This window comes from Piliocolobus tephrosceles, chromosome 16, assembly GCF_002776525.5.
Source record: "Piliocolobus tephrosceles isolate RC106 chromosome 16, ASM277652v3, whole genome shotgun sequence".
Taxonomy (NCBI): Eukaryota; Metazoa; Chordata; class Mammalia; order Primates; family Cercopithecidae; genus Piliocolobus; species Piliocolobus tephrosceles.
In genome coordinates this window covers 62002565-62014569 of record NC_045449.1, presented here as the reverse complement: position 1 = coordinate 62014569, position 12005 = coordinate 62002565, and the positions used below count along the sequence as shown (strand labels likewise).

General features: G+C 47.5%; 1 protein-coding gene across 9 annotated transcripts in view; it reads right to left on the bottom strand.

Moving 5' to 3' along the window:
• ARSG (arylsulfatase G) overlaps positions 1-12005 on the bottom strand; it is a 117831-nt gene that overhangs the window by 40520 nt on the left and 65306 nt on the right. For all 9 annotated transcript variants that reach the window (XR_002731578.1, XR_002731579.1, XR_002731580.1 and 6 more), the window contains one exon: positions 9707-9844. Coding sequence is in view for 6 of the 9 variants with exons in the window: in XM_023211968.2 (XP_023067736.1) it covers positions 9707-9844 (138 nt within the window). In the remaining 3 variants the exon portion in view is untranslated. The remainder of the gene's footprint in view (positions 1-9706; positions 9845-12005) is intronic.

The following is a 12005-nucleotide window of genomic DNA, read 5'->3' as shown; positions in this document are numbered from 1 at the left end:
TTTTTCGCATAGCACTGATTTGCAGTGCCTGGTGACCCCTCTCCCAGGGATGGTCATGTACAGTTGTGCAGGTTGTGACCTGCATCAGGACATCCTGCTGAGTGAATGGGTCCTTATTTCCAGCTTACAATCTACTGCCTTGGTACCCTGCACAGGGCAGTGCCTAGCCAGAAGGGGTGTCTTTTTGTAATTTTCAGGTAGATTCCATATTGCAGTGGTGCCTAAACCTGGCTCAAATTTCAAGAATTTTGCAAACCAGTTGTTAAACACGGCCATTGCTAAAAATTGAATTATATAAGTTTACAATTAAATAAATTTTATTTTTTTTCTGGGTGTGGTGGCTCACACCTGTAATCCTAGCACTTTGGGAGGCGAAGGCAGGCAGATCACCTGAGGTCAAGAGTTTGAAACCAGCTGGGCTAACATGGCGAAACCATGCCTCTACTAAAAAATACAAAAATTAGCCAGGCATGGTGGCAGGCACCTGTAATCCTGGCTACTCGGGAGGCTGAGGCAGGGAGAACTGCTTGAAACCAGGAGGCAGAGGTTGCGGTGAGCCAAGATTGTGCATTGCACTCCAACCTGGCCAACAGAGCGAAACTCTGTCTCAAAAATAAATAAATAAATAAATAATATTTTTTAAAGGTGGTACATTCTCACCATTTATCACTTCCTAATTACTACATTCTACTATGATGTATGCTCATGGGCTTATTTAGATCTATTGTATCTGTGTGGTGGAAATAACATACAATGGCTTGCTACTGCCCATCATTTCTCAATGCCACATTCAGTGACATCTCCATAGCTGGAAATCAGCCACGGTGAGAGTGAGTATTTACATCCCAGGAATTGGCCAATGCTACAGGTTGTGGCTGTTTTCTTAGAAATCAGCTCACCGTGTGTATAGGTGAGGAGCGGTCCTGCTGTCCACCCTTCACCATCCATCATCATCTTCCAAATTCTCACCCATTATCAAAGTCACATTAGCACCCTGAGCCAGAGGCTTACAGAGAAGGGCAGTTATGAGAGATGGCACAGCACAGGCTGATGAAGAGCACAGCCTTGAGAATCCTGCATCCAAACCTCTGGATTTGTTATTTCATGACTGTATAGCCCTGGACAATTAACTTACCCTCGCCATCTATAAAATGGGGACAATCAGACCTCCCCAACAAAGTTGCTGTGTAACTTCCCACACTAAGCATCTAATAAATGGTAGCTTATTTTGTTGTTGTTTTTTGTTTCTAAGATGGAGTCTCGCTCTATCTCCCAAGCTGGAGTGCAGTGGCATGATCTCGGCTCACTACAACCTCCACCTCCCGGGTTCAATCAATTCTCCTGCCTCAGCCTCCTGAGTAGCTGGGACTACAGGCGCGTGCCACTATGCCTGGCTGATTTTTATATTTTTAGTAGAGATGAGGTTTTGCCATGTTGGCCAGGCTGGTCTCGAACTCCTGACCTCAAGTGATCCGCCTGCCTTGGCTTCCCAAAGTGCTGGGATTACAGGCGTGAGCCACTGCGCCCGGCTGCTTCCTTGTTAATAATGTTGAATACATGCCAGCAGTAGTAAGTATAAATGGTGCCCAAGGGTGTACCTCTTTCCCTGCATCCTGATGCCAGGCTAGATTCCAAAACATGGCATCAGGCAGAGCCCACACAGACTAGTCCCTTGGGGGCATCTGTCCCGCAAGTCACCTCTTCATTATGCACCTGCGCTGAATGGAAAATAGAGTGAGGGACACCTGGTGCTTTAAAAACATACTGACTGGCCGGGCGCGGTGGCTCAAGCCTGTAATCCCAGCACTTTGGGAGGCCGAGACAGGCGGATCACGAGGTCAGGAGATCGAGACCATCCTGGTCTACATGGTGAAACCCCGTCTCTACTAAAAATACAAAAAACTAGCCGGGTGAGATGGTGGGCGCCTGTAGTCCCAGCTACTCGGGAGGCTGAGGCAGGAGAATGGCGTAAACCCAGGAGGCGGAGCTTGTAGTGAGCCGAGATCGCGCCACTGCACTCCAGCCTGGGCGACAGAGCGAGACTCTGTCTCAAAAAAAAAAAAAAAAAAAAAAAATACTGACTATATCACAGTGTGGCTCCACTTTCATTTTTTAAAATACGTTCATTTCAACTATACCTTAATAAAACCAGGGAGACATATGTTTATGCACCAGCATAGAAAGAGGCTAGAAGAACATAATCAAAGCTATTAAAACAGGTTATCCTCATGCCTGTAATCCGAGCACTTTTGGGAGACCGAGGTGGGTGGATCACCTGAGGTCAGGAGTTCAAGACCAGCCTGACCAACATGATGAAACCCTGTCTACTAAAAATACAAAAATTAGACAGGCGTGGTGATGCGTGCCTGTAATCCCAGCTACTCAGGAGGCTGAGGCAAGAGAATGGCTTGAACCCAGGAGGCGGAGGTTGCAGTGAGCCCAGATTGTGCCGCTGCACTCCAGCCTGGGCAACAGAGCAAGACTCTGTCTCAAATAAACAACAACAACAACAACAACAACAGGAGGTTATCTCCGGGGTGGAATTCAGGGTGATTTTTTTTTGTTTGCTTGTCTCAGTTTTCTGAGATTCCAAAAGGGAACACGTGTTATTTTTGTGAGTAGAGAAGGAAAAACACAAGTAAGATAACACAGGAAACATTCCAGGAGAGCAAGAGGATGCGGCAGGGTGTGGAGACACACGGAAGATTATGGTGCAGGGACAGCTAAGGGTGGGGAAAATCATCTGATCCGAAGAGGAAAAGGGTAGGTAAGAGGCACCCATCTCTCAAGAAGTGTCCCCAGATGGTGCCTAGGTGCAGGGAGGCAGGCCTGGAGCTGCAGGCCGGGCTTCCCCCATGCAGGGGGAAATGAATACTTGCAGCTGTCAGCCCACCGGCCTCTCTGGTGGTGGTTCCCTGGGGATGGATGGACAAGGGGTCTCTCTGAATTGGACTGCTGCAATAATCACTTGTCCCCCGCCCCACCATTTTGCCATCTTCCACTAGACCCTGGCATCACAGACAACCTTCTCTAACCCAGACTTGATCTGGCAGATCCCTATTTAGAAACGTACTAGGGCTGTCAGGCACGATGGCTCACACTTGTAATCCCAGCACTTTTGGAGGCCGAGGCAGTTGGATCACCTGAGATCGGGAGTTCAACACCAGCCTGACCAACACGGAGAAACCCCATCTACTAAAAATACAAAATTAGCCGGGCGTGGTGGCGGGTGCCTGTCATCCCAGCTAGTCGGGAGGTTGAGGCAGGAGAATCGCTTGAACCCAGGAGGCAGAGGTTGCGGTGAGCCGAGATCACGCCATTGCACTCCAGCCTTGGCAACAAGAGCAAAACTCCATCTCAAAAGAGAAAAAAAAAAAAAAAAAGAAAAAAGAAAAATAAGAAACACAGTAGGACTCATTTCAGCCTGCAGGGTCAATCCAAACTCCTCACCCAGCCTTTGCAGCTTTCCCTATCTCGGTCCCTTCCCCCTCAAAGACTCTTGCTATATGCCAGTGTCCCAAGCACCTCACCTACTTCCTGTGTCTCATCTAGGTTATTCCTCTCTCAGCAGTATTCTCCCTGTTATCTTGCCTAAAAACACTTAATCAGTTCTTAAGATCCAACCCCAAAGCCACCAACAGTCCTCCTCCTTCGCTCCCAGGTCACAGTTGGCTGCCTCCTCTCTGCCCCCATCCATGCCATAGCCCTTTTCCCTGCTTCTTGCAGTATTAATAAGACACAAACAACCTGCATTAAAGCATGTTTTTACATATCTGGTTCCCCACTAGCCTGGAAATCACTCAGAGACTGGACATGTCTAATTCACATTCGAATCCCTGGCACAACAGCAGCACGTCACTGGGGCTGGAGAAAGTAACTCGTTCATTTAGTCATTCATTCATTCATTAAATATTTATTAAGCTCTAACTGGGCACGGGGGACAGAGCAATGAGCACAATAGATATGATTTCCACCCTCTTGGAGCTTAACATCTAATTAAGACCAGGAAAGAGAAAAAGGCAACTAAAAAATAAATAAGATGATTATTGAAAAATTGAGTATAGGTAGTGCATCCCAAATCTGAAAATCCAAAATACTACAAACTCTGAAGCTGTCTCAGTGCTGACCTGACACAAAAGGAAATACTTACGGGAGGATTAGGGATGCTCAGCCGGCTAAGTATAATACAAATAGTCCAACATCTTAAAAAATCCAAAATCTGAAATACTTCTAGTCCCAAGCATTCCAGATAAGGAATACTCAGCCCGTAGGAGTGATGGAAGATAAATACAAGGTGCTGTGGAAGGTGTAACAGGGGAACCAAATGGGGTTTGGGGTGTGGAGGGGAGGGAAAGTTCCCCGAGACAGTGGGACCTGGAAGACGGTGTGTGGTGACCACACAAGGCAGAAAGCACAGCCCTGGGGGAGACGTTCGATATGGTTGCATCCCTATTCATTCGTTTATTTTGTCAATCACTAGAGATTTGTCTCCACATTCTAACAGGAGAAAGGAGAAAGAGGGGTTGGGGGTAAGTATGGTCTTTGGATCTGAACCTGAATCCCTGACATAGGTTGGTGTCGGTTGGGAGCTGGGTGAGAGGCAAGATGCGGAGGGGGCAGCACCACAGCAGGGAGCGCTTAGGCAAGCACAGGTGCCAGCAATGAAGGGGAGTAGCGAATCAAGGAAAACAGAGACTTCTGCAGATCCCAGGCATGAGCTCATGAAGACTGGAACACGTCTTCCGTCTCTGCATCCCGAGGACCTAGTTCCAAAAGATGCGTGTCCTGTGTCTTAGCCTGCTTGGGCTGCTATAACAAAATACCACTCCCTGGGATGGCTTAGTATACAATCATCGACTTCTCCCAATTCTGTTTTTTGGGTGTTAGTTTTGTTTTGTTTTTGTTTTTGTTGTTGTTGTTTTGAGACAGAGTTTCGCTCTTGTTGCCCAGGCTGGAGTGTAATGGCATGATCTCGGCTCATCGCAACCTCCGTCTCCTGGGTTCAAGCATTCTCCTACCCCAGCCTCTCAAGTAGCTGGGATTACAGGCATGTGCCACCACGCCCGGCTAATTTTTGTATTTTTAATAGAGATGGGGTTTCACCATGTTGGCCAGGCTGATCTTGAACTTCTTCTGACCTCATGTGATCCACCCGCCTTGGCCTCCCAAAGTGCTGGGATTACAGGCGTGAGCCATCATTCCTGGCCTCTTTTTTTCTTTTTCCAGGTTCTAGAATGCAGAAAGATTTTCCTGTTTGTTTGTTTGTTTGTTTGTTTTGTTTTGTTTTTGTAGAGACGGCATTCTCACTATGTTGTGCAGGCTGGTCTTGAACTCCTGAGCTCAGGCAATCTCCGACCCTTGACCTCCCAAAGTGCTGGGCTTACAGATATGAGCCACCATGCCTGACTTTAGGTCTCCCAGTTCTAGAGGCTGGGAAGTCCATTGTCTGGTAAGGGGCTGATTATTGGCTTATTAGCAGACAGCTGCCTTCCCACTGTATCCTCACATGGCCGAGAGAGCACACCATCGTCTCTTTCTCTTCTTTTAATACAAACGCTAATCCCAACATGGCGGCTTCACTTTCATGAGCTTATCTAAACCTTATTTCCTCCTAATGGCCCCACCTCCTAATACCACCCCACTAAGAGTTAGGATTTCAACGTGTAGTACATGACACCATGGAATATTGATTTGTTTGAAAGGTCTGATTTCAGGCCAGGCACTGTAGCTCATGCCTGTAATCCCAGCACTTTGGGAGGCTAAGGCAGGTAGATCACCTGAGGTCGAGAGTTCAAGACAAGCTTGGCCAACATGCTGAAACCCCGTCTCTACTAAAAATACAAAAATTAGCTGAGTGTGGTGGCATGTGCCCGTAATCCCAGCTACTTGGGGGGCTGAGGCAGGAGAATTGCTTGAACCCAGGAGGCAGAGGTGGCAGTGAGCCAAGATTGCACCACTGCACTCCAGTCTGGGCGACAAGAGCGAGAGACTCAGTCTCAAAAAAAACAAAGAAATATCTGATTTGAAACATCCTGGGCCACTGCTCATTCTGATGCCCGATACACTCCTGCTTATTAAGCCCTGTATTCCCCACTTAGGCGCAATGCACGATCCCAGACCTCATAAGGAACAGAGGCCCAGCTAGCTCTGGGACCCAGGAGCCCATGCCTTCTACCTGCTCCTTTGTCCTATTCAGAGCTTTGCCTGCTGCTTAAAAAACTCAGATCAAGCATTAGCAATCAGCATTGCTACCAGATGAAGGGTCTAAAGTCAAGTAAACTGAATGACCAGCAGTGATACCCAAGTACTACGTCGAGGGTCTTGGGTGAGACACTAAAGCCAACCAAAGACCCAAGTAAAAACTCCCTAAGTCCTGGGCCCCCTTGTCAGGGAAGAGTGGGAAGCCACACTCTGGGGATACCTGGTGGTTTTGACAAACAGGTCCAAGTTGGGGGAGGGGCTTGAGGCAGGGGCCAGAGTCATGGAGGAGGAAGGGCAAGGACCTGGGGGCCTTTTCTGCTGATGCTCAGAAAACCATCTGGCATGTGGAAATCCCAAAGAAGCCAGCATTTCTGGGGATTTCCTTCTGTAATGTTAAATGCCAACAGGACTCGGGACTTTTCACTTGATAACCAGTTAATGAAGTAACAAAACTGTTCCCCTCTTTTGTATAATAGGCTGTTGGTTGATTTGCCTTTTAACTGGTTAATTAACGGGTGGATGCCCAGGCCCTATGCCCACTTCGGGGCGGGGGGCATTAAACAGTCCCAAGTCCCCATTCCTTCCCCTAAGAACACAGTGGTGTTTGGTTCACTACAAAAGCAGAAGAGACTGTCCCCACTAGCCTTGAAGCATCCGTGTGCCATGGGGCACAGGAGCCTGAAACCATCCCAAAGATCCAGTGAGCTGGGAGACGCTCACCCTCCAGATGGGAGAAGAGGCTCTGCCCTTTCTACTCTTGACAATCTGAAATAAAACAACAGTGTTCTCAGAAAGTCCTGATAAACCCTTAAGATGCAATGTCTGAAGCTACTTTTGAGATTCAATCCTTAAATAGGTTTTATTACCAAGAAAACAGGATGCCTGGACCTCCTGCATTGCTGCCTCTACCCTCCCTGCTGAGCTTCTAAAAACGTCCCATGTGGCTGAGTGAGGGGTGGGGGATTCCTGCATATTCAAGGGGCTGCTGTGATCACTACAGGTCGAGTCCCTTTTTAATTCTGTCCAAGTGGACAGCCGTGCAGCACGTGTTTTCTTGCCCGCTTAGGCTAAGGCTATAGAAAACACCAAGTTTCTTGGAGTGCATTGCCCTTGAGGAGTGGAATCCTGAGAGGAAGATAAGATGAACACATATGGGGTCATTAGAAGGCAGCAGAAGGCAGTTATGAAGGGGAGGGGAGGGTGACCGTGTGCACGTGTGCAGGTACACGTGTGTGTGCACTTCCACCCCACAGTCTGTGGGTGTGCCCTCCAAATAACTGCACAATTTTGGAGTTGTCCATTATTTCACAATGTCCATTCTTTGCCCTGACATCTGACAGAGGTTGTAAGCCAGCTACCCTCACACATATATGATTTGTTAGAGATACACTGTGGTATGGTTTTGTTTTTGCTTTCTTGTTTTTTGGGTTTTGGGGGTTTTTTAAGAGACAGGATCTCAATGTGTCAGGCTGGAGTGCAGCGGCGCAATTATGGCTCACTGCAGCCTTGAACTCCTGGACTCCAGTAATTCTCCCAGTTCAGCCTCCCAAGTTAGCTGGCACTACAGATTCCCACCACTACACTCAGCTATTTAATAATTTTTATTAATTTTTTTTTTTGAGACAGAGTCTTGTTCTGTCACCCAGGCTGGAGTGCAATGGCAGATTCTGGGCTCACCGCAACCTCCGCCTCCTGGGTTCAAGTGATTCTCCTGCCTCAGCCTCCTGAGTAGTTGGGACTACAGATGCGCGCCACCACTCCCAGCTAATTTTTGTATTTTTAGTAGACACGGGGTTTCACCATGTTGGTCAGGCTGGTCTCGAACTCCTGAACTCAGGTGATCTGCCCGCCTCGGCTTCCCAAAGTGCTGGGATTACAGACGTGAGCCACCGCACCCAGCCACTTTTTATAATTTTTTGTAAAGACGAGGTCTCACCAGGTTGTCCAGGCTGGTCCGGAATTCCTGGCCTCGAGTGATCCTCCCACCTGGGAGGATTACCCAGTGTAATCCCAAAGCACTGGGATTACAAGTATGAGCCACTGCACACGGCCCACTTCTTCGTTATTCCTATTTACTTTTATTTTATTTTACTTTTCATTCTATTTATTTTTTTTGAGACAGGGTCTTGCTCTGTCACCCAGGCTGGAATGCAGTGACACAATCTTGGCTCACTGCAACCTGTGCCTCCCAGGCTCAAGTGATCCTCCGTCCTCAGCCTACCGAGTAGTTGGAACAACATGTACACATCACCACGCCTGGCTAATTTTTGTATTGCTTGTAGCGACAGGGTTTCATCATGTTAGCCAGGCTGGTCTTGAACTCCTAGACTCAAGCAATCTGCCCACTTCAGCTTCCCAAAGTGCTGGGATTATAGGCATGAGCTATCACGTCCAGCCTTTTGTTAATTAGTACTTTCTAATATTTCAAGATCAGGAGATTTCACATAAAAGCCAGGTATCCTATGTCTCTTGTAAAATGAGAAGATCTGATATTCCAGGTTCACATTTTCACAAAGAAGCGCCAAGCAGCTGGAGCTAGGTAGTAGCCGCCCCCTGCAGATGGGGCATGTGCTTATGGGTTCGCTGTAGACCCCACCACTCCCTAATGCCTTACATTTATCCTGCTTCCCTCTTTAAGGTTACCTATCTGTGCCTTCTAGATGCGGGAATTTGTAACATTTGTCTGGTAGAATGAAGGATAGCTCCCAAAGATAAGCAGGGTCTAATTCCTGGAATCTGTGAACGTATGGCAAAAGAGACTTTTCAGGTGGAATTATGTTAAGGGTCTTGAGGTAGGGGATCACCTTGCATTCTCCTGGTGGACCCTAAACGCCATCACAGGTGTTATTCTAAGTGGGAGCCAGAGGGGAGATTTGACTAAGAGGCAAGTGAACAACAGAATTAGAGTTGAGAATGATATGGCCCTAGCTTAGAAATGCTAGAAGCTGGAAAAGGCAAGGAAGGAATTCTCCCCTAGAGACTCCCCAAGAAAACAGTCCTGCTGATGGCTTGATTTTAGCCCCCTAGGACTCATTTCAGACATCTGGCCTCCAGATCTGTAGCAGGGTAAGTTACCATTGTTTTAGCCACTAAATCAGTGGTTGATTGTTACAGCAGCGATAGAAAAGTAATATATCCTGCCAGCTAGTGAGCTCAACAAATGCCTTCAGTGCACAGAGTGCAGTGGGCAGGCCCTACCCTTGAGGAGCTTATAACCTAGAAGGAGAGGACAAAATGATCATGGCAGTGGAACATGATCAAAGCAACAGAGGGATAAGCCCTAGGGACTCTAGGAACATACCTGAGGAATCTCCAATCCAGGACTGCAGATTTCCAGAAGGCGCTGTTTTCCAGCTTTATTTATAGGAGACATGTATGCATCCATCTCTATTGAGCAGCAAAACTCTGTCATGGCCTCAAGCGTGCCGAGGCCAAGGGACATGGTGTGTGTGCACGGGTAGGTGGAAGCAGGGGGAGGCCCTGGGGAGGGAGGGAGGCTCCTCACCTTGCCTGCTGGATGAACTGGGTTGCTTTCTCCGCATACTTCTGGGCAAGGCTGCTCAGGTTCACTGGCTGCTCCACAATGTTGAGGTTTTCATAGAGAGGGAGGGCCACGTCAGTATAACAGTCTCTTTGAAGGTTGCTGTGTGGAAACCACAGACCGTAGAGTATTCATTTCCTACGTACTCATGGAGCAGAACTAAATGCTTTAATGCAACAATGCATATGCACATAAATACAACTCTGGCCCCAGATGATTCTTCCGGTTGGCCATTTCCTGCAAGTGTAAAAGTCTATGCATAATGCTTTCTTCCATTCCCTCTGAACAGATATTTAGGCTCCTCGGACAAGCTGACCACTCTGTAAAGCTTACAAAGACTCTGGTGAGCTAGGGACATTATTTTTTATTACTTCCATTTTGCAGGGAGAGAAACTGAGGTCTAAAGAGGCTAAATGATGTCAAGCAGAGTTCCCCCCGCCAGTCAGTAGCCCCATTGCTGGCTTTCTCTGCGGTCTCACTTCAATCCCAGCCTCTGTGTATGGCGTGTAACTTGGCGTTTTCTGAAGTCAACGCTCGGGACTTTAGGTAATACCAGATCTGTCAATATATAAGATGGGCCAGGTGCAGTGGCTCATGCCTGTGATCCCAGCACTTTGGGAGACCGAGGCCAGCAGATCACTTGAGGTCAGGAGTTCAAGACCAGCCTGGCCAACATGCTGAAACCCTGTCTCTACTAAAAATACAAAAAGTAGCTGGGCATGGCAGTGTGCACCTGTAATCCCAGCTACTCGGGAAGCTGAGGCAGGAGAATCATTTGAACCCGGGAGGCGGAGGTTGCAGTGAACTGAGATCATCCCACTGTACTCCACCCTGGGTGACAGAGTGAGACTCGGTCTCAAAAAAAAAAAGGAATACATAAGATGGGTTGGGACAATTTGAATTTTAAGCCATATTTGCAGAATTTGGAGAAACTTCAGCAGTTGGAAAAAAAAATAAGAGTTAAACTAATAACATCTCCTGGAAAAAAAAAAAAAAAAAAACAAGCTCATGGCCAGGTGCAGTGGCTCAGGCCTGTAATCCCAGTACTTTGGGAGGCTGAGGCGAGTGGATTGCCTGAGGTCAGAAGTTTAGGACCAGGCTGGGCACGATGGCTCACACTTGTAATCCCAGCACTTTGGGAGGCTGAGGCGGGTGGATCACCTAAGGTTGGGAGTTCAAGACCAGCCTGGCCAACATGGTGAAACCCTATCTCTACTAAAAATACAAAAATTAGCTGTGGTGATGCACACCTGTAGTCCCAGCTACTCAGGAGGCTGAGGCAGAAGAATTGCTTGAACCCAGGAGGCGGAAGTTGCAGTGAGCTGAGATTGCGCCATTCCACTCCAGCCTGGGCATCAAGAGCGAAACTCTGTCTCCAAACAAAACAACACAAGCTCAAGCTTTGATCTTACAGATGGAAATGAATCTGACCCATGGCTGCCCATCAGTGTGGCTGAGTCATGGTCTGAGTCCAGTCATGATCTCTGGCAAGTTACTTAAGCTCCCAGAGTTACCTCCTTATCTGTAGCACTGGATGGCCTGGGCCATCCTTATAGGGGTGCTGGTGGTCTAAAGGAGATAACAAATGGTTAGTGCATTGCACACAGCTTCAGTGTACTAGGAATTCCAAAAAAACTCAAGCTCTCAGTCCTGGTCACCAAAGAGAACCAAGAGAGAAGCTGAGAGCAATGGAGACAGAGGTGGTAATGAATGGAGTCCTCTCAGGCAAATACATTGTCCTAATAGTGCTGGGAAGGATTTGTGAAGATATCAAAACTCCCTATCACACCTACATGCACACACACCCCATTGTAGAAATATTGGAGATATGGTCAGACTGGGTAGATAATTGTCAAAAACCACAATTTTTGTTTTGTTTTATTTTTTTGACACAGGGTCTCACTCTGTCGCCCAGGCTGAAGTGCAGTGGCACAATCTCAGCTCACTACAGCCTCAAACTCCCATCTTAGCCTCCTGAGTAGCTGGGACTATAGGTGTGTGCTGCCACGCCCTGCTAATTTTTGTATTTTTTGTAGAGATGGGGTTTCGCCACGTTGCCCAGACTGGTCTCGAACTCCTGAGCTCAAGCAATCCGCCCACCTCAGCCTCCCAAAGTGCTGGGATTATAGGCATTCCAAATTTTTTAAAAGAGAAAAAGAATTATCATCATGCTGGGCATTATAACACTAATCACATATTTATGTTGAATTTTTCAGCTTTTTATTATATCATTGCAACTCCATGAGTCATTTACATTCTTTCC